The sequence below is a fragment of the Elephantulus edwardii genome, unplaced genomic scaffold, assembly GCF_000299155.1.
Source record: "Elephantulus edwardii isolate Elephantulus edwardi_28Jun2011 unplaced genomic scaffold, EleEdw1.0 scaffold00013, whole genome shotgun sequence".
Lineage (NCBI taxonomy): Eukaryota > Metazoa > Chordata > Mammalia > Macroscelidea > Macroscelididae > Elephantulus > Elephantulus edwardii.
The window spans coordinates 33,101,085-33,123,138 of NW_006399763.1; the positions used below are offsets into that span (position 1 = coordinate 33,101,085).

Consider the following 22,054-nt stretch of genomic DNA (forward strand, 5'->3'; position numbering starts at 1 on the left):
GTAGGAAGAAATGCTGTATGTTATCAGAGTAAGTCCTTGAGTGCTTCTCTGTTGTCTCCACAGACGCACGGATTCCCACCTCCAGGGTGTGGTGCTGTGCCGGCATCTGGCAGGCCTGGCTGAGCTGCTTCCAGAGCCCCAGCGGAGGGAGTACATGCAGAACTGTGACCAACTGCTGCTTAGGGATAGCCAGGCCTTTCAACATGTGGGCCAGACTCTTGGTGACATGGCCAGTCAGGAGACACTGCCCAAAGAGTTGCTCTGCCTCTTGCTCACCTCTCTTCGCCAATTTTTTGGAGAAGGAGAGAGTAAGAGGAACCTGCCTGAGCCAGCCCACCGAGGGAGCCTCTGGGTAGGCCTTGGCTTGCTCCAGATTCAGACCTGGCTTCCCCAGGCACGCTTCGACCCTGCTGTAAAGAGAGAATACAAGCTCAAGTACGCCAAAGAAGAGGTAGGAAGATGAGAATTTGCAGTGTGAACTCCATCCTTGACTAACTGGAGTTGTTTCTTTTTTCTTTCCCTCCATTTTGGATACTCAGAGCATCAGAAAGTTTATTTTGTATATCCTGCTCTGTGACTTCCCCGAAGTTGGCTGTGGATTATGCATTTTCCTCTTTAAGAGTTCCTGTGAATAGATCCTCGCTCTTGGAGGGCCCTTTCTTGAGTTTCTGATGTCGGTCAGCAGGCTACATATGATGTAGGAAGACAAGTAAGGTGTATGCCTGAGGCAATGCCAGGGAAATAGTGATATTTCTCACTTTCCAGACTCCTGCTAGTTCAACTGAATTTTGGATATTTGGGTTTAGACTTTTAAAGATAGAATTACAGTATCTCTCATTTTTAAGTTTTTACTGTTTATCTAAAAGTCAGGTACAATTTAGATAATACATCCCTTGCTGTTTGAATTTCTGGCTAAACTTAGGAGTGGAATAACTGAAGGTAGTGATACACTAATTTTTTATTTTTGAGAAAAATATTTTATTAGACGTGGTAAAAAGCAAAAAAGTGCAAAAAAAATCACAAATAAGATAGCCATTTCTTTCTTTCACGTAATAGCTTTGAGGTGAATGGTCGAGGTTAATGGAGCAGAGCCACCTGCCCTTGTGGTCACTTTGGAACCAGGGTTCTTTCCATCTTTTTGCTCTACCGTCCCTCAGGGCATTGTCTTCATCTCAAAACTGGCTCACAGCAGACAAATTTCTTCCCTTTCCGTTAGTTACATCAGCTGCAGTGTGAGTGGAAGACCCGAAACCTCTCATCCCAGCTACAAACGGGACAAGACCTGGAAGATGAAGCCGTTATCACTTACTCTCATCCTCATGTCAAGTAAGACAACAGAGTTACTGTGTTCAGGGTTATTGACTCTTTCGTAAAAAGCCTTTTATAGTTAACTTCACAATAATGTTAGAAGAGGGAACATTATGCATCTTTGAACTGCATTAGCAATATATTCTTAAGCTGTGATTAAAGTTAAGAAAAGTACCTGATCTGTGAGAGGAAGAGAGTAGGTACTCATGTTATGGTTTCACATGGAACTACAGTGGTTCAAACTAGAGCTTATTCTCCGCATGGAAGAAGTTGGTACTGATAATGTGTCCTGTACTTTTTATTCTACCCTTCACTCTAGATCCGTTTCTTTAGTATAGAATATTTAATAATGTTTGCAGGGTAGTATCTTGTTCTCTGGTTCCTGGTCCTTGATTTTAGACCTTGAGCGGACCACTTACTGTCTTTAAGCTTATGTATCCATATCTGTAAAAGGAGAATAATAGCAATACCTTAAGTGAGTTATAGTGAGACTTCAGTGATGTTTTCACTAAAATGATTAGTAACATAGGTGCAACTTGTGATATTAGAACTTTTTCCATTTTTACTGTAATTGTCAGTATCATTATCACAACAGCTGCAAGAATATCCTTCGTTCTACTCTTCTAGCTTAGGGCCTATTCGAGATTTGCTGCTTTTCCTGTACAATATTTGCGTTTTGTGTTAACTTGCCTTTAGGTCACTCCACCAGAGAATTGATCAGCTGGAAAATCTGATCTGTAGCCTGTCTAAGAAGCAGGCCTGCAGACCTCAGGTGCCTACATATGAGTCCCTGGTGCAGGAGATCCACCACTACGTTACCAGCATTGCAAAGACCTCAGCTGTTCAGGATCTGCTCTCGAGGCTCCTGCAGGTGATCTACATGGATGGACCTCGATCTGCCCAGGTAGCACAAAACCTTCTGAAGGAGGAGGCCTCTTGGCAGCAGTCACACCACCAGTTTCGGAAGCGGCTGGTAGAGGAGTATGCCCTTTACCCAGATGCTGTGGCCCCGCTGCAGGCATCCATCCTGCAGATGCAGCATGGTATGAGGCTGGTGGCAGCACAGGTCCACGCCTCACTCCATAGCAGCATAGTCTCTGCGGACAGCCTGGGGGCCCTGGCCACATCACTGCTGGCTTTCCCATCAGTGGGCCCCACCTTCCCCACCTACTATGCTCATGCAGATGCTTTGTGCTCTGTGAAGTCAGAGGAGGTGCTGCGAGGCCTTGGGAAGCTGACCCTCAAGCGATCCAGTGGAAAGGAGCTAGAAAGTAAGAGCCAGAGGCCCTGTCCAACTCGGGAACAGCTGATGATGAATGCACTTCTCTACTTGCGTTCCCATGTGCTGTGCAAGGGAGAGCTGGACCAGAGGGCCCTGCAACTCTTCAGGCATTTGTGCCAGGTAAGTTGTCACCACAGGCCTGCCATGCCTTCATGCTAAAGGGTGCTGGGCACACCCATGACAGCCTGGGAAGTATAGACACCAAAGAGTATGTGATAAGGAAGAGGAAAATTGGTTGCCTGAGCTTTTCTTTTCCCCACCTTCCTGTCAGGTTTTTGGGTCTTAAAATCTGTTTTCGGAGGGGAGTTATTGTTCTTTTTTCTTTTAAAAATTAGTGATATCAGCCCTTCATCTCTAATATACAACATAAATATTTTCTCCAAGATCATGGTCTTTTGACTTACTTTATCGTGATTTGCCATATAATTTTTTAAATGTGTTAATCTGTTGGTATTAAAGAAAATAACTTTTCTTGTCTTTTCCATACTAGCAAAAAACAGTACGTAAACAAGAAAAAATATAAGTAAATAATTTTAGTAGTTATACTCTCTAAAACATATGCCAGTGTATAAAACTCTTTAGCTGTATTGATACATGATACTTTAAGATTGCTTATTCTTGTTTGATGTGTATGCTATCTGTAGATGCGAATGTAAATCATTTGCTCTAGTAGTTGACAAGTCTTTTTAGTTACAGAACCCTTACAAATTAAGAGTTACCCAATATTTAACAGATTAAACAACTCCTGTTGGAGTCTTCTCCTTGGTTCCAAAAACACATCCTTAAAATCCTAGAACTCTATGAAATGTACATCAAATCTGTACTGTTTTAGAACTTGCTTTTCAAAAGCTAACCATGTTTGTGAATCATCTTCTCATTATTACGTGTTCTTTACCTACATCGTACTTAAAGCTTGCCTAGTGTTTTGTTGAGGGAGAAAAAAGATGGGCATTCTCCTGCCTTGTAGTTACCCACTTCTGAAAACCCATTGGAGGGTCAACAAGGGGTCACACAACAATAACAACAGTGTTCTGTTTATATGAGCCTTTTAAACAATTTCTTCTCATAAGCCACTTAAACAGTTTTTTATGATAGAATATTCATATGTAATTTTTTGCAATCCTTGTGGGAAAAAACCCAATCCACCACAACAGGGAATATTCTTAGATAACATATTCTAGAAAGAATAATTGATAGGATAAAACGTATACACTTTTTTTGGCTTGTAATATCTTTGTTGTTGTTGATTGCCTTTGAGTCGCGTACAACTTGTAGTGACTCTATGAACAAAAAACCTAATGTGTTTCCATAACTATCATTGTTTCTCCAAGTTTATAGAGTTTCCATAGGCATGTGCTTTAGGAAGAAGATGCCATTACCTTTGTGAATATTGAATGCTCATTTCCACGGTCCTCATCTATACTGAATTTAATAAAATCATCCGTTACCAATAAGTCAGTTCTAACTTCCATTGACCCATTAGGATGGAGTAGAACTGCCTTGGAAGGTTTCCTAGGCTGCGGTCTTTACAGAAGCAGACTGCCTGGTGTTTCTGCCATGGAGTCAAACTCTTTGTTTAGCAGCCAAACACTTAACCAACTGTGCCTCCAGGACTCTCTCAGTACTGATTTTTTTAGTTCCTAGTTTTTTCCAATTTAAGGACTGTAAGGTTGCCAAGGAAGGACAGAACCCTGTGCAGGCAGAGAAAGATAACTTATTGAGGAGAAACTGCTGGGCTGGCTCCCAAGCAGAAGACTAACCCCTACGAAGAATTAGAGGGGGATTTTATACTGGGAAAAGGTATGCTTACAGCTAGGGAAGTGGGCTGGGGTCTCAGATAACTATTCCTGGGAAAATGGGATAGGGTAGTTTCACAGAAAGAAAAAGTGTGACTGCTGTTTACTGGATTCTCTCAGTATCCATTCTGGGAGAGAAAGAAGAGGGCTCTGAAGTCCTAATAAGGACCTTATGCTATGCATGTAGGGGATTTAGGAATTCCTCAGACTATGGGTATAATCCAGTTTTCCCTGGCTCACGAATGCCATTTGACTCCCAGGTCCAGGTTTTCTTTCCTGACTCCATAGGCCAGTTTCTTGAAGTACTGGCTAAGTGCGGTCTGCACCATAGTGCTCACAATGCAAACTGGGATTGTCCTTAGTACAAAATGCAGTTGGTTTTTGCTGTTGCATGCAGGTCTTTGCACCTGTGAGATTTTTATATCACAGCAAGAAGAAAATTTAGGGAACTCAGGTTAGGGGATGCTCTGGTGGCTTAGTGGTAAGGAGTTGTACTGCCAACCCAGAGGCACTGGTTTGAATCCACCAGCTGCTCCACTAGAGGGTTCTCTATGAGTCAGTTCCAACAGTACATAACAACAGCTTTGCCTTAGAATCAGCTTGAAAACAATTGCTCTCCATTAAATGGAAAGTACTTTCATGTATGTATATTTTTAACTTTTTTTTTGTTTTATAACCTCAGATATTTTTGCTCTCATGAGATTGCAAGTCTTTCTTTTGTTCCTTGTGAGTATCTTGACATATGCAGGTAAGTTACCTTCTACATGTGTGATTTTTGTAGGAAATCATTAATGAGTGGGATGAACAGGAACGCATAGCACAAGAGAAGGCCGAGCAGGAACGCAGCCTCTACAGATACAGGAGCAGAAACTCCAGGACAGCTCTGAGTGAGGAAGAGGAGGAGGAGCGGGAGTTCAGAAGACAGTTTCCACTGCATGAGAAGGTGGGAGCAGGACTGTTTTTGAAAGTAATATAACATAGTTTCCCTTCATGTGTGTTTAAATAGATCTTAGTGCATGTAAGTTGACACTTTAGTTTCTTGAGTGCTCACTTTCCTGCTTTCCCTCTTCCTTACAGGGCAGTCTAGTTAAATAGATTCTGATTTTTGAAAGTTAAATTTCTCTATTGCTATTTACAGGATTTTGCAGATATTTTGGCAGAGCCAACACTAGAAGAGAAAAAGGAAGCTGCAGATAATCAAGAAGAAGAATCAGCTATAGACACCACTCTCATCTCCCAGAGTTCGATGCAAGCTATAATGCTGATACACCAGCAGCTCTGCCTTCACTTTGCACGTGCCCTCTGGTACCAGAAGACTGTGCCGCCGCATGAAGCAAAGCATTACCTCAGTCTGTTTCTGTCCTGCTACCAGACTGGGGCGTCACTTGTAACACACTTCTACCCTCTCATGGGTATGGTGGTTTACTTTTATTATGTACTTGAGAAATGAGAGCAAATAGATGCAGTCAAAACCATTACTTCCTTTTCCACCTAATTCCTTAGTGCTATAGTTTATTTAATTTAAAGAATTAAATGGTTTCTTTAACTTAAAGAATTTAAATTCTTTTTTAGAATAGATTTAAAATTCTGCTAAAGATCTGTTTTTATTGTTGAATTTTACTCTGGGCAGAAAGGATTAAGAATGTAAGAATACAGATTTCATTTAATGGCTTCTCTCTTCCACATTATTTATGCTTTTCTTCTAAAAGCTTCAGTGCTTTTCATGTGAAATGTTTTCATGGGATCAGCCTACAAACGCAGAAACTAATCTTACAGGTTATGGTTTTAATGACAGTTTTGTGTCCTGTTTTCTGTCCCCTGAATTAGTTCATGAAGGAGAAAGGAGATTTTAAATTTTGCTCACATAACAATAACAGCCCAGAAAAAAAAAATATATAGAAACAGGATTTGAATACATCAAACTGAACTGTATACCTTCTTGGTTATGCATAGGCAAAACCTGGATTTCTCTGAATATCCCAGAAACTGTAATTGGAGCCACAGTTCCCTAGGCCAGTGTTGTTTTGATAGAGAACAGGATCTATTTCATTAGTTCCAGTTAGTTGATTATTTTTGGGTATGCTTGCAGCATCTTTGTAGCTTATTCATAGACCTATTTACTCAGGTCTCAGCTATAACTGTGATCTTATTTTATTTATTTTCATAGGGGTTGAGCTGAATGATCAACTCTTGGGCAGCCAGCTTTTGGCCTGCACCCTCTCCCATAACACTCTCTTTGGGGAAGCCGTCTCAGACTTGATGTTGAAGCCGGATGGGCCTTATGACTTTTACCAGCACCCCAATGTCCCAGAAGCCCGACAGTGTCAGCCTGTGCTTCAGGGATTCTCAGAAACTGTCAGTCACCTGCTGCAGGATTGGCCTGAACACCCAGCCCTTGAACAGGTAGGGAGCGTGTGAGGAAACGATGTGCTATCCCAGATATCTGACTTGCACTGAGTTGGCCCCCTCAGTGTATATATAAACAAGACTTCAACTTACAGTGACCAAATATGACTGAGTAAAACTGCTTCATGGGCTTTTCTTGCTATGTTGCTATATTGTTCTCTGGAGAGCTGCTGAGTGGATTAAAATTCTTTTTTACTTAGCCATCTAATGCTTAACTATTTACTACTTGGTCTCCTTAAACTAAGGTTTAAAAGAGCCCCAAAATCTGTGAGAAATTACTTCTTTAATGAAGAATGTACATACCAGTTTGTATTGATGTATAAGTTATGTTTGAGAATTCTCTTGTCACAAGGGCATTAATTTTGTTTGTTGGTCAGACTGTGCTGTTCATCTGTTGTAATAATGTTTTGCTCATCTGTTGATTTTGACACATCAAGGGCTTCATGGCATTCTTAATTATGCTAGAATAAGATCTTGCTCTTTGAAGATGGGCAGTTTTACCTTGTTATTGTTGTTAATAGCCATCGAGTCGTAGACGACTCATAGTGACCCTATGAACGAAAGACCTGAACACTTGTATAATTTTCATCCTTTCTCCACGTTCATAGAGTCCGGAGGCAGGCTATTTCGGAAGTAGATGCCATTCCTGCTTCCAAGCTTGTTTTAATCGGGAAGCTCCACCAGACACTGTCCAGCATGGGTAACCATTATCCCATTTGACACATCAGTGTCATAGTGGTCAGCATCACAGCAACCACGAGTTACCTTTGTACAGCAGATGGACAGACCAGTGCTATACCACTTAGACGAATGTTTCACTAAAAACAATTAAAACCAGGCCCGAGGGCCGCAGATTAAAATCACCCACATTTGGCTTGGTAGCATCACTTTCTGTCCAATAGGCCAACTGAGCTCTCTTTGTGTTTTTGTCGTTATTGTTGTTATGTGCCATCGAGTTGTAGATGACTCATAGCTACCCTATGAACAAAAGACCTGAACACATGTATAACTTTGCCTTTTGGTCTTCAGCTGGCGTGGTAAAGACTCTTATTATAGAATAATAAACCTAATCATTTCAACAAACTTAGCCTACTTCCAGAGTAATATAACAGATAAAGTTTTTATTTCAGTTGGGACATATAGGCCTGGAACTTTAAGCCCTAGTTTTCATAGGTTCCTCAGAAAGAAAAAATTTAAAAAAAAAAAGAAAGAAAGAATTTGTGTAAAACTTCTAGTCACACTTCTCTTTTCTATCCTGTTGATTTGGTAACTATTCCCACTGATACACCTGTTTTTGTTTCCTGCTTTTTTTCTGCAGCTACTGGTTGTTATGGACAGAATTCGTAGTTTTCCACTTTCCAGTCCCATCTCAAAGTTCTTAAATGGTTTAGAGATCCTTCTAGCAAAGGCACAGGTAAAATGATGGCCTGTCTCTACCTTGTTCTAGTTTGTAAATAACCAAGAAAAGATTTACACCTTTGTTGTTACAGAGACAAATACTAATAGTTTAGATGAGTATGGATAATCTTACATGGTGTTTGTAATCAGGTTAGTACAAATGAAGCCATTGCCTATATAGGGGACAACCCATTTTACCTGTCATTGAAGGTAGGACTTGTTCACCAGCACAAGTACTTTTAGGCTGGCCTTGACTGCAGTGAGTCCCTTCCTTTCATAGGCTCATAGCTTTGTGAGATGATTGCTATGTTCCCTCTTCACAAATTGTGGCTTTGTGCCTTGGAAGGATTATGTAACTTTGGTCACAGTCAAGTAGATAATAGAAGAAACTTAGATTTGCATCTCTAAAACCTCTAAATTTGGCTATGCTGGAGTTCTGCCAGTGAATACAATAACTTAACAGACCAGATAAAAACTCATTTCTGTGATTGGGAAAACAGTGAAAATGGTGTTCAAGGGCCAAATTGTATTGAATCTGAATTCATTTAGGAAGAATTGAAGATACTGCTGAGGGAGAGGCCCATTAATGATTAAAAACAAGACTTGTTATTGCTGCTGTTAATGTCAGTTGCTGTAGAGGTAATTCCAACTTTGTTTCTTTAGGATTGGGAGCAAAATGCAAGTCGAACTCTTTCTCTTCGGAAACATCTTGATTTGGTCACTCAGATGATCATTAGGTGGCGTAAACTGGAGCTGAAGTAAGTACTACATATTCATCACTTCCCTCTTCCTTCTGAGCTTACATTGTAGGCATTTTCTCTTTTTATAAATTATACTTTCTGAAGTATATGGAACATGACGGTTAATAGAACCTGCTTTTCATGCATTAATCAGAGTTAAAACTAAGACTTTAAAATGACCTGCATGATCTGAAAAATAGCAGATGTTTATAGTCAGCAAACTTGACATCTTCTCTATCTCCATTTGGGAAGAAACAGTGGAGATTCAGCTTTACTTCTATAATGTCAAATGAGCTATCCTAAATGCCTCCCGGGCCCTCTCTGTTGTGTTTCAGTTGCTGGTCCATGAGTCTCGATAATACCATGAAACGCCACACTGAGAAATCTACGAAACACTGGTTCTCTATCTACCAGATGCTTGAGAAGCATATGCAGGAACAGACAGAAGAGCAGGAAGGTAACATCGAGCTATTCACTGCCTATTTATATAGAAGTTCCAAGTTAAATTGGGAATGTACTCATAGTTTAGGGGTGAATTCTTACCTTCTCTACCAGAGACACCCCCCTCCTCTCGATTCAAATCCCAGCTAATGCACCTCATGCACAGCCATCATTATGTGCTGCTGTTAACGGTGTTTTAGCAGAACTCCCAGACTATGATAAACCATTAAAAAAGGTCTAGCAGTCCACTATAGAAAACTAGACAATGAAATGGTCTCAGTGATTTATTGTGTAAACAGTACTAGGATGATGTAAGACTAGGCATTATTTTGTTCTGCTCTGCATAGTGTTGCCATGAGGTCAGTGTGACTCAGTGGCATTTAACAACATCAGGCTAAACTTGGAGTGCTATGGAGTGTGGGCTTACCTATGCCCATTTCTGCTCCTCCTCCTAATGCTTTCACATGGACATGAAGGTTGTCTCATATAACCTCACAGTATTTTTCACAGGTGAGCTAGAAGTCACTGTAGTATTTTTTTCTTGAATAAATAACTGAAGTCAGAGATCTTTAAGTGACTTGTCCAAAGTCTAGAGCACCAGTTGTAAGACAAGGTTTCCTTATTATCTCTATCTCTAAGACAAATCAAAATGAAACTTGTATGGTAGGTAGTATTTACCATATTTGAATAAAAGGATTTTATTTCATGTTCTCACCAAGCATCTCATAATTCAGTTTGATCATTTCCTGTGAATACTATTAACACATACTCTGTGTGCAGCTGATTTTAAGGCTCACTTTAATTCTAGTCTCTGCTGACAACTATCCCTTCCAAAATAGAATGCATGCACATTATGAATAGGGAGTGATGGTTAACAAGAGAAATGTTTTCCTCTTTGAATCTCTAAAGATGACAAACAGATGACCCTGAGCTTGCTGGTCAGCACCTTACAAGCCTTTATTGAAGGATCTTCACTGGGAGAATTCCATGTTCGACTACAGATGTTACTGGTTTTCCATTGCCATGTCTTGCTGATGCCACAAGTTGAAGGGAAAGGTAAAACTAATTTTTATTTTTCTTTATTTTTACATTGTTGTTGGTTTTGGTGTTAAGGGCTGAGTTGAGTGTTCCACATGAGACAGGTATCTTGTGGCATGCCATATTTTAAACAAGATACTTTTAGTCATTTTTTATTTAAATAGGGTATGTCTTAGATACAGATAAGAATATACAAAGTAAGTGCATACTCATTAGAGCTGAAACTCTGGCAGAGGTAAATTACTGAGTAAAGATCTCAGGAACTGACATGTTGAAGCAGCACATCTTTCTGTCTAGACAGTGTGCATATTTTCATAAGCTGGCTTGATCCAGACCATCATTAAGTTCTTTTGATCTGCTGAGAGTCCTTCCATATGTCACATAAGTTCCCATAAAGCTGCTTACTGTCATTACCATCTCTGTCCACAGTAATTTGGATAAGACATTATAAAAACTATATAGATTGCCCATGATCCAGTAGTCAAAGTAAATTTTTTTTAACATGCCATCTTTAAAAATAGGTTCTGTTTATGCTGTTTTTTCTTGTCTTTTTTTTTTTCTGAATCTATTTTAAAATAGATTGAGAGAATTTAAAATTTTGGTCTTTCTATGAAACTTCTGAGTACATAATCCTTGAAAACATAAATGCAAAAGAAAAAAAAGGTCCTACAAGCTCAAATGAACAAATAGTATTGAGGTGACAGCTTGAATACAAAACTGAAGTCAGAGAGCTTTAAGTGACTTGTCCAAAGTGTAGAGCATCTAAGGGAGCTGCAGACGTTTTCTAATGGTTTGTTCTGTATTCTGCCTGGCAAATGTTGTCCTATAACCTTATGACATAAATAGTTATGAGGAAGTATTGTCACTGAAATGTGAATCCCACTGCTGGGGCCAGTAGAACGTGGAGCAAATATGGTGTCATTTCCTTTTCGTTTCTTCCAGATTCACTTTGCAGTGTGCTGTGGAATTTGTACCATTACTACAAGCAATTCTTTGACCGGGTCCAGGCCAAAATAGTAGAACTTCGTTCCCCCCTAGAAAAAGAACTTAAAGTAAGAGAAACAGCTGTCATGCTCACTTTTAGGAGAATAAGAATTAACACAGGATTTATATTTAATTCTATCCTTTCACCCAGTTATCAATGAGGTATGCTTTATTTGAACAGTGTGAGAGAGAGATAATCAGAATTCAGTTTTTAGAATTATTTTGTCACAGACACACAGTCTTATTCAGGGATGGTATGGTCTCTGCTCTTTGGCAAGCAGATAATCTACAAAGAAACAGAATTTTACTACCGTTGTTTGTCTTACAGGAATTTGTAAAGATTTCCAAGTGGAATGATGTCAGCTTCTGGGCCATTAAACAATCTGTAGAAAAGACACACAGGTAAATTTGTCTTCTAAAAAGATTTGGTGTGAAAAACAGTATATACGAACTTTGTAAGTAAACCAATATTTTAAAAAACCCCAAGAAACTAAAACATACACATGAAAAAAAAATGGGGCAGTTAGGTTTTGGAACTTTGAATGGTAGAGCATCCAGCTGCAACAGCTGGACTTAGTTCCTCCTTGAACTTCTGGTAAAACACTAGATTGTCTGAATGTTTCCTTCCAGCACCACCACTGTCACCCTGAGCAGATCTACCTATAGGGTGAATTCAGCTGCCAACGATCTATTTTACTTTTAGCAAAGTGACCCCACTGTTCCTGGCTGTAGTTTCTTACTCTATAAAAAGAGATTACAATGTGGGCAGTATATATTTTTTTTTTATAAAAAGGTGAGCTAGTATACGCAAATGCAGATCTGGTGGCCTAGTGTTAAGCCGTGCTGCAGTTTCAAAGGCGCACAGTTCAAATCCACCAGCAGCTCAACGGGAGAAAGATGGACAGTCTCCTCCTGTCCTGTGTGATTTACTGCTTTGGAAAACCCGCTGGAGGGTCAGCTGTTTATCAGTTCTGACTCGATGGCACACAACAACAGCATATACAATCATACCTTGGGATAGTATAGGTACATTCCAAACCATCCAGTTAAGGGAATATCATGATAAAGTGGTGGTGATGGTGGTGTTATGTGCTGTAGAGTTAGAATCGACTTTGTAGTTGACCTATTTCAGAGGCTATAAATAGCATCGAAGGAAATTGCCCAACTTTCCCCCTTGGAGCAATTGTTGGATATGAACCTGTTGCCTTTGGAATGGCTGTACTCTACTCCTTACCATTAAGCCACCAAAGCTCCCTCTAACAGGTTTTCAGTGGCTGTAAATTGCACAGAAGGTTGCCCAACTTGCTCCTGCAAAGCAGCTAGTAGATTCGAACCATCTACATTTGGGTTAAGAGCACAATACTCATTAGGCCACAAGAGTTCTTGGTTTCCCAGCACATGTTGTTATGTTGTTGTTGATTGCCATCAAGTTGAGCATGATTCATGGCAAATCTATAACTATCATCATTTTTATCAAAGTTTGTAGAGTTTCCAGAGACATGTTGTTTAGGAAGTGGATGCCACTCCTGCTTACAGACTGCCCTGTTTTGTGATCTGTTAAGTATGAAATAGTATTATGAAACACTCTGGAACACTCTGGAATGTGAGCATTATCAGATGTAACTCAGAGGCAGGAAATGAATACATACTGTTGAAAAAAATGACATCTGTAAATTTGCTTAATGTTGGATAGCCACATATCTTCAGTTAGTAATATAATGAAATAATTGCAAAACAGTATAATGAGGCATTCCTTTTATGCTTATTTATTATATAATACCTTTTCTATTCATTTCCTTTTTTAAAAAAAATTCTTATTCATTACTTGGTGACAGGACCCTCTTTAAATTCATGAAAAAATTTGAAGCTATACTAAGTGAACCTTGCCGGTCATCCCTGATGGAAAGTGACAAAGAACAACAGTCTGACTTTTTACCTGGACCGACAGATGCAGCCTCAAGTGACCTGTCTTCCATTCAGAGTCTAAACAGGGCACTGAGAGAGACCTTGTTAGTACGGCCAGCCAGTGGACAGGTAGGTACTTGGTCAGTAGCGTTTCTCATTCCTAAGCCAGGCAGATGGAATCTATATTTTATGCATAAGGTGTCTCCTTCCACCTAAGCAACAGAATGTCATTGTATTTGTTTGCTTATTTGGCTGACTCCACAAAAAATATCAGCTTTTATATAAAAAGTTTTATGGTAGACTATGAAAAAGAACCTCTGTGCTTACCTGTGAGCATTTTAGCCACTTGTGAGGGAGATTAGAAGCTGCCATTGGACAAACTACACAGGACATGTCCAGTGATATGCTAGCCTGCTATTATTGTTACATGTTCTCAAGCACCGGTGGCTAAGAACTGATTTGTAAAATTCCTGAGCAGTTGAGAGTCATAGAGTCCTTAAGTGAGCAGATGTGTTTACAGGAGAGTGCTCCTGCTGCATATACTTGGGTGAAGGGAGTGCCATTTTTAAAGAGTACTACTCAGAGTACTTTGCCTTCAAATGGAATTTCCCCCACCTGAGGTCCACAGAATGAGTAATTGAGGCCCTTGAGCTAATTTTAGTATTTTTTCAGAAACATAATAGAATTTGAGCGTATCCCTGCTCAGACGTACGACGACTGACACACTTTTTTTTCTTTTGCTTGTGTTTGTCCTAATAATAAATTTGGAATTACTGTTGATAATGGCATAGGAATTTCTGGTATTCTTCAGGGAAGGAGAAAAAATGTCCCTGGGAGATGAAAAAAAATATTTTTTATCTGATAATTATACTCTTGATATCTGAAATGTTAATCAGGAATTGAGAGTTACCAGGAGGTGAAAAGAGAAGAAGGACTTGAGAGGTTAATTTGTATTGGAAGCATCATGATAGATGGTGAAGAGATTGAGATTGTTAACAGCTTTAGTTTGTTTGGTTCCACTGACAACACTCTCGGTATCAGCAGCCAGGAAATCAAAAGACAATTGCATTGGGAAACTCTGCTGTCATGGACATCTCCAGAGTACTGAAAAGCAGCAGTGTCAGTCTGCAGACTAAGGTCTACCACATACAGGCCATGGTCTTTGTATTTACTTACTATGCATCAGAAAGCTAGACAATGACTAGGGATCATAGGACGGTTGATTTCTTTGAGCTGTGGTGCTGGAGAAGAGTATTGAGTATACCATGGCCTACTAAGAAAACAAACAGATTCGTCCAAGAGAGGGTGAAACCAGGCTGCTCCTTGGAGGCAAGGATTCTGAAGCTTCGTCTGACATATTTTGGGCATGTTGTAAGGAGTGACCAGTTCTTGGAGAAGGACGTCATGGTTGGGAGGGTGGAGGGACAGCACAGGAGAGGAAGACCCTGGATTAGATGGATTGACTCAGTGTCTGGGGTATTGAGGGTAGGTGTGTCAGAGACATTAAGGTTGGTACAAGACAAAGCAGGATTCAGAGCTATTGTACATACGGTTGCTATGACTCAGTGGCACATAACAACAACATGTGTGCTGTGAGACACAGTTCAGCATCTCAAGGGGAGCCATTATGTTATCCACCCTGCTGTATAGATCAAAACTGGAATTTTCTCATGACCAGCATAATAAGAATTGTCTAGAACTAAGGGTTAGGAGGAGTGTCCTTCAAATACAGTAATCACATATGGAGCAGCAATAAAATTCTTATTATATCTGCTGGAATCCAGGTTGGAAGTTGTCTGCAACAGCCGGATTCTAGAGAGGTGTGTTTGCTGGTTCTGGTGAGGATTAGGGTGGAATGTTAACTTGTCAGTGGGTATGAGTTCATTTGATTCTGCCTTCTATTTAAAAACCACATTTGGTTCTAATTGGTTTTGGTCAAACATTCTTCTAAGTGGTATAGTACTTATATGTCCATTTGTTGTACAGAGGTAACTCGTGGTTGCTGTGATGCTGAACACTGACACTGATGTGTCAAATGGGATAATGGTTACCCATGGTAGACAGTGTTTGGTGGAGTTTCCCCGATTAAAACAAGCTTGGAAGTAGAAGTGGCATTTCATTTCCAAAATAGCTTGCCTCCAGAAACTCTGAATGTGGAGAAATGATGAAAATTATACGAGAGTTCAGGTCTTTCATTCATAGGGTCACTATGAGTCATCTATGACTCGATGGCACTTAACAACATCATCTGTGGTACATGTATATCTTAATTTCAGTTAGTATATTTACATTCATAAATCTTCAGCAGGGATGACGATAAAGGAATTTAATGTTACCTCACATTTAAATTAGCACTAATAACGTTTAAAAGATTAGAAGTCAGTGTTGTGTTTGGCATTGAACTTAACTTGTTCCATCTTACAGGCCATGATTCCTGAACAATGTCAGGGTATTGTATCTTTTCCATTGCAAGGGAAACTTCTCAATCGCTTGCTGAAGCTCACGAAACGAATGAGGAAAATATGCCTGACATTCATGAAGGAGAGCCCTCTGCCACACCTAGTGGAGGGCCTTGATCAGTTCACAGGTGGGTGCCAGCAATCAGGACAGGGATGACCCAGGAAGGTGAAAATGTATTTGTGTCTTTTCTTGATAGCTGAATTGTTCTGAGCATTTAATTGACTGAACACGTAAGCTAAATAGAGCCCAAATAGAGGAAACAATGAAGACCACACTAGTTGTTCTCATAATTTTTGTTGCGTTCTTTCTCACATAAACTAAGATACAATTTTGTATAATACTTTTGTCTGTACTATTTTTGGGGGATATGAGTAAAGGGGGCAAAGACATGAGCGCGCCCCCCCGCCCCCGCCCCCAGGGCCTGTAAGCTGTCCCTGCTTCTCACAATTCTATCTTAACTTAATGGAAACAGAAGGTTCACACTGTGATCTTTTTTTTTCATTCTTAACTTTAGTTTCATCCTCCCAACTGTGTCTACACAGGAGAGATTAGAGCCAGGACCCACTACATAGTATAACAGTGGCATCTGGAGAAGGAAATCTTAAACATTGTCGTTTGAGTTCTTGACATTCCCTTTTGTTCCTGAGTGAACATGGTGCCACAAAGAAGCACTTCCTCCTTTAATGAAGGTAGTCTCATCTCAGAGCTATCTTTACTTTGAAAATTTGTTGGAATTTCAGCCTTCATTCACTTTTTGTTCAAGGTGACGTGTACACAAGGCTGATGGTGAGGATAAATGGGATGCAGCTCTCATGCATTTTCTGGAAAAGGCACATGCTCTGAACTATATAGAGTGTATTCTTGTTTCTTGGTCTCCCGCAGCACCATTGTAATGTGCTGTGGTGTACTGTCTCTTATCCAAAGCCTTCCCTTGCTTAGGTGGGCAGCACTCTTGTTCTACATGCCCATGCGTATTTAGGAAGGCAGCCAAGTTCAAGTCCTGGTTTGTCTACTCTTTAGCTAAAAAGTCTTTAGGAAGTCTTTACAGTTTATGACATGAGTCTCTAAGTGTTTCTACAGTTGTGGAGTTAAAAGAGAATCTACCAAGTACTGGGTTCTATGTAGAAGCTCAATAAAGATTTATTAGGGGGAAAAAAATCCCCTAATAATAAAAACAGCAATTCCAAGTACAACACACACTGTGTGTGTATGTATGTATGTATGTATATGTGTGTGTGTGTGTGTGTGTGTGTATATATATATATATATATATATATTGTTAATCAATCCGTTTTGCTTGATTAACTTACATTCCTGATTAAAAAATACAAAACCCTTTTATCTTTTTTTTTAAAGTATACCCATTTTTAATCAGGTTGTTATTTGTTAAAGGATCTGGAACCTCATGTGTTACTATTTTTCATTTCCACGCATCTCAAGCCTTGTGTTTAAATACTACCAAGATGTCAAGACCTATGTGAGGTGCCTGGGATAGAATGAAAGAAAGATGACACATAGTGTTTGTTCCTCAAAAGGGCTATCTTCTATTTACTGTGTAAACATATTAATAAGCCCCTGGGGTTTATATGTATTCTCTCTAGGTGAAGTAATTTCTTCTGTGCATGAGCTGCAGAACTTAAAGGTGGAACCCTCTGCTGAGAAGGAGAAACAATGTTCGGAAGCGAAACACATTCTCATGCTGAAGCAGCGAGCATTAGCTGACCTCTTTAAACACCTTGCAGGCATAGGTAAGGCTTTTCCTTGAAAACAAAATGGCAGGCAAAGATTTTTGTTACTGCGTTTAAAATTATAATATAGTCAGTAATTTTCAGATGTGCTATTCAGTGGCATGAATTCCATCTATCATGTTATGTAGCTGTCACTGCTACTTTTCTTTCTCAGAATTTGCTCTTTTGGAATCTGTATTTCGTCACTATGCTTCATAGCACCCACCCCCTAATGAAACGTGGAAACAATACTTTTCACCTGGGAATCCTGCTAAAGTGAGATGCAGGTTCTGTTTCAGTAGGGGTCAGGGGAAGGGAGTGAGAACTTAAAATTCTCTCAAGCCCTCAGAGTTGCTATTCAGAGGACTTACTTGACTTTGAGTAGTAAGGACATCCTCGCTGAAGTCTCTTAAAACTTTTTTTTTAAAAAAAAAATCCATTTATTTAATTATGACTCATATTGACCCTATAGCTAGAGTAGTACTGTTCCAGGATAAGGGCTTCCTGGGCAGTAATCTTTAGTGGAGTAGACTGCCACAGTGTCTGGTGGATTGGTTAGCAACCAAGTACTTAAGACCTCTGCGCCACCAGGGCTCCCCTTCTTAAAGTAATGTTGCTTGTTTTCTAGGTTTGTCGTATCGCAAAGGTCTTGCCTGGGCTCGTTCAAAAAACTCTCAAGAAATGCTTCATCTTCACCCTCTGGATCTCCATAGTGCATTGTTTATAGTCAGCAACACTCGGGAGGCTGATTCTAGGTTTGTGTTTTAATTATACATGGACCAAGTCCTTTGAGAAGGACATGATGCTGGAAAAGGTAGAGGGTCGGTGAAGGAGAGGAAGACCCTCAACCAGGTGGACTGACACGGTGACAGCTTCAGTGGCCTCTTGTGACGATGATGCAGGATAGTTCAAATCTTGTTCATATGTTCGCTGTGAGACATACTCAACTCAGTGATACTTAACAACAACAGACCACGTCACTCAAGCCTCCATGTCTTCATTTGCTAAAATGTAGATAGCAAGAGCTTTCACGGCGTTCTTTTAAAAGAACGAGAACATTTCGTGAAGTATCTGGTTCAGTATTTGGCATGCATGCTTTTGTGCTGTTAATTTTATTATTCTTTTTGCTTTTTTTTTCCCTATTCATCCTCCATGCTTTTCCCCCCATCCTTTGATTTCCTTGAGGCCTCTAGTCACTAACTTTGAATGAGCATGTGAAACACAATTACTACATCCTTGCTTATTTCATCTCTACCGCTTAAAATCTCCAATACAGTCCAATTTGATTGCCCATAAGCCTCTGAGACAGATAGAGCTACCTCTTTGTTAATAGACACAGATGAAATGGCAGATGATGGAGGACATAAGCTAAACACAGCCAAAATCTATGTTTTGGGGAGGTTTTGTGTATGTGGCCTCTATTAGTGCTTTAAAATTAAATTTAATGCAATATTATATTTAAAAAAACCCTGCAGAAATTTTACATGAATATTCTAAATTTTCATTTTAGAAATATTTGACCATGTAGCTCTCATTCCCTTTTAGTCAACAGCTCTCTCCTGTCAACAGGCAGATATTTTAATCCTTACAGCCCTCAACAGCCCTTTTTGCTTCTCCCACATTGACGTTGGGTGTCAACTGCCATTTGTCATTTTCTGCATGATTGTCCTTAATCATTTAGGCTAGCTGCTCAGCCTCTGAAGGCATCAGAATTTATGATCCCTGGTCTCTACTACCAAAGTAGTTACAAAATTTTTGTTAAGGAAATTATATTGATGTCATAATTTATTTCTCTAATACTCTTCTAGTACTGAGTATACCATACATCTTCTTTTAAAGGATTGATAACTGGCTGAGTAAGTCCTAAAAGAATAAAATCTCAACCCTTGGCTTTTAGTGTGGCCAGGTACAAAAATCTCTGAATCTCAGAAATCTGGGATGAGAGAATGTGGTTTGAATTAAGTAAATTCTGTTGATTTCTTTTCAGGCTGCTTACGGAAATCACGTCTTCATGGGATGGGTGCCAAAAGTACTTTTATCGATCTCTTGCACGACACACCAGGCTTATCGCAGCTCTAGCAAACCCCGCCAAGGTAGAATGTTAATTATAATCTTAAATTGCCGTTTAAGTCATCCCAGAATGGACTTTATCAGACCTTATCAGCGGCAGAAGCCCATTACTGGAAATTGCTTTTTACAGAATACCTTTAAAATTTAAGTCAGTACAATTGTGTGCTAAAGCAGTATCTCAGATTAAAATCTTTTATGCACACTTGTCAGCAGAACCACATGTGTAAGAAAAATTATGGAAGAAAGCATCAAATGAGATAATGCCATCTGCAAAACTTTTTGCCCTGTACATTAAGGAAGACCACTGATACTTAGTTTCGGTGGTTAGGTCTAATATCAGTTCATGGAATGTTGCTCTGTAATAGTAGTATAATTTGAAAAACACTGCTTAAAAAGAAAGAGTATGTCACTATTTGCTGTTGCATATCTAAAGCTCAGATAAAAGAGGAATGAACTCTTCTCCTGGAAGGCATTCTACAAAACCGTTTGCTAATGTGACTACTTGGTGGATGTCTGGTGGCAGTACCTTCAGCCTGCTTTTCCTTTTCCCCACTCCAGGAGATGGGCTTGGGCAATGTTGAGCGGTGTAAAGGGTTCTCAGCCCATTTGATGAAGATGCTTATTCGGCAGCGACGCTCCTTGACCACACTGACTGAGCAGTGGATCATCCTCAGGTATCTTCTGATTTGGGTTTGTGGCATAAGCCAGAAAGAATTGTGTAAATCAGCTTAGATCTGATACACAGCATAGAGAAGCATAAGATGCTATGTGAGGCCACAAGCGGCAGTGTGTTTGCGCAGTGGATTTTTCTTGGCATTGCCCCTCACCTTTGGTGTTTAGTGTCCTAGTGAGAGAAGTCTGTGGTAATACATTCCTCCCCTGGCAACAACTCTTGGAAGAAAAGGGTCTGAGGAATTTCAGGGCTGCAGAAGACATTCAATAGTTATGGCTGAACTACACTTGAGTCTGAAATAAGGATATTTGCTGCTTAAAGTCTGTAAGGTAAATTATTTTCATGGGTTTTTCTGTACAGGAACCTTCTCAGCTGTGTGCAGGAGATTCATGGCAGGCTGACAGGGCCCCTGGCCTACCCTGTGGCCTTACCTCCTCAGGACGGTGTGCAGCAGTGGACAGAGAGGCTACAGCACCTTGCTATGCAGAGCCAGATCCTGCTGGAGCAGCTCTCCTGCTTCCTCCAGTGCTGCCCCAGTGTGATGTCCACTCCAGGCAATGACAATACCCAGGCACAGGATCAGCCTTCTGCTTCCCATCAGAACCTGCTTATCAAAGGGCAGCTCTCTGGAACAGTAATAGTGCCAGACCTCATCCCATCAGATCTTAACTACCCATCACCAATGCCTGGAAATCGGCTGCCTCCTGGTTGTCGGATGAGGAAACAAGACCAGCTTTGGCAACAGTCAACTGCAAAGTTAACAGAGATGCTAAAAACCATTAGAACTGTTAAAGCCGACATTGATAAAATTAGGCAGCAGTCTTGTGAGACTCTCTTTCATTCTTGGTGAGTTGTGTCTGCATTTTTACTGTATTTTTTATGCTAGGTGTTTGGTTGGAGTTCAGTCATAATAGGATAAATTTATGGAAGGATTTATGGTTCAGTCTTCCATTGGCTGCATAGTGCTTCATGGCGTGTCTCTAGCTATAAACCTTTAAGTAGTGTGGTTTTCCTCACATGCATTTTAGGCATTGCAGAGGGCTTTAGCTATTTTGTGTGCACATGCCCTTCTTGTGACTGCTGCTTTTTAACACTGGCAATTTTATTGTTGCAGGAGAGATTTTGAAGTTTGCTCTTCTGGGTTAAGTTGCCTGTCTCAGGTGTCAGCTCATTTGCAGGGTTTAGAAGCCTTGTTCCTTCTTCCAGGGAGGGAGGCTGAACAAACGCACCCACAAATGGCATTAGTTGAGAGCCTGGGGTACATAAGGGCAGAAATCAATAAAGCCACAGCTGACTTTACTACCTGGAAGACAGATCTGTTGACTCCAAGAAGCCACAGAGGTAAGGATGTTATTGAGGGAGTGATAATCAAACCTGGGAAATTGATATTGTAAATTTAAGTCTTTAATGTTGTCCTCAGGAGGCTTGTTTTTTGTTGTTTTTTTGTTTGTTTGTTTGTTTTAAAAAAAGACGTTCCTGTCAGGTGAGGTGTTTTAGAACCCACAGATCTTAACTATTTTACCTCATTTGTTTGAATAGCATACCTTCAGCTCTCATCATGCTGTATGGTTTTAGGACATCTGTCAGGAGGCAACAAAGGCAGTACTCCTATAGACAGAAAATTTCAGGGCTAGTATCTGGACTAAGACACATATAAACTATTTTCATATTTTTTTAACACACAACAGTGAACTTCTCTAGGCAAAGAATGTATCTTCTTTCTCTTTGTATCCAGACAGTACAGTTTGGCATAGTGTCCCACACAGTAGTTACTTACTAGGCAGCTACTGCCTAAAGAAATAAATGAAGATTGCTGTCTATGGGTT

At 40.1% G+C, this 22,054-nt stretch overlaps 1 protein-coding gene across 1 annotated transcript in view; it reads left to right on the forward strand.

The window, feature by feature from the left end:
• MDN1 (MDN1, midasin homolog (yeast)) overlaps window positions 1-22,054 on the forward strand; it is a 177,239-nt gene that overhangs the window by 103,558 nt on the left and 51,627 nt on the right. Inside the window, exons 61-80 of the mRNA XM_006881247.1 lie at window positions 64-451; window positions 1,217-1,326; window positions 2,005-2,710; window positions 5,168-5,329; window positions 5,525-5,798; window positions 6,554-6,789; window positions 8,111-8,206; window positions 8,854-8,948; window positions 9,266-9,387; window positions 10,281-10,427; window positions 11,352-11,461; window positions 11,722-11,795; window positions 13,229-13,427; window positions 15,723-15,885; window positions 17,360-17,506; window positions 18,114-18,240; window positions 19,473-19,578; window positions 20,114-20,229; window positions 20,589-21,074; window positions 21,343-21,569. Of these exons, the coding sequence (XP_006881309.1) occupies window positions 64-451; window positions 1,217-1,326; window positions 2,005-2,710; window positions 5,168-5,329; window positions 5,525-5,798; window positions 6,554-6,789; window positions 8,111-8,206; window positions 8,854-8,948; window positions 9,266-9,387; window positions 10,281-10,427; window positions 11,352-11,461; window positions 11,722-11,795; window positions 13,229-13,427; window positions 15,723-15,885; window positions 17,360-17,506; window positions 18,114-18,240; window positions 19,473-19,578; window positions 20,114-20,229; window positions 20,589-21,074; window positions 21,343-21,569 (4,091 nt within the window). The remainder of the gene's footprint in view (window positions 1-63; window positions 452-1,216; window positions 1,327-2,004; window positions 2,711-5,167; window positions 5,330-5,524; window positions 5,799-6,553; window positions 6,790-8,110; window positions 8,207-8,853; window positions 8,949-9,265; window positions 9,388-10,280; window positions 10,428-11,351; window positions 11,462-11,721; window positions 11,796-13,228; window positions 13,428-15,722; window positions 15,886-17,359; window positions 17,507-18,113; window positions 18,241-19,472; window positions 19,579-20,113; window positions 20,230-20,588; window positions 21,075-21,342; window positions 21,570-22,054) is intronic.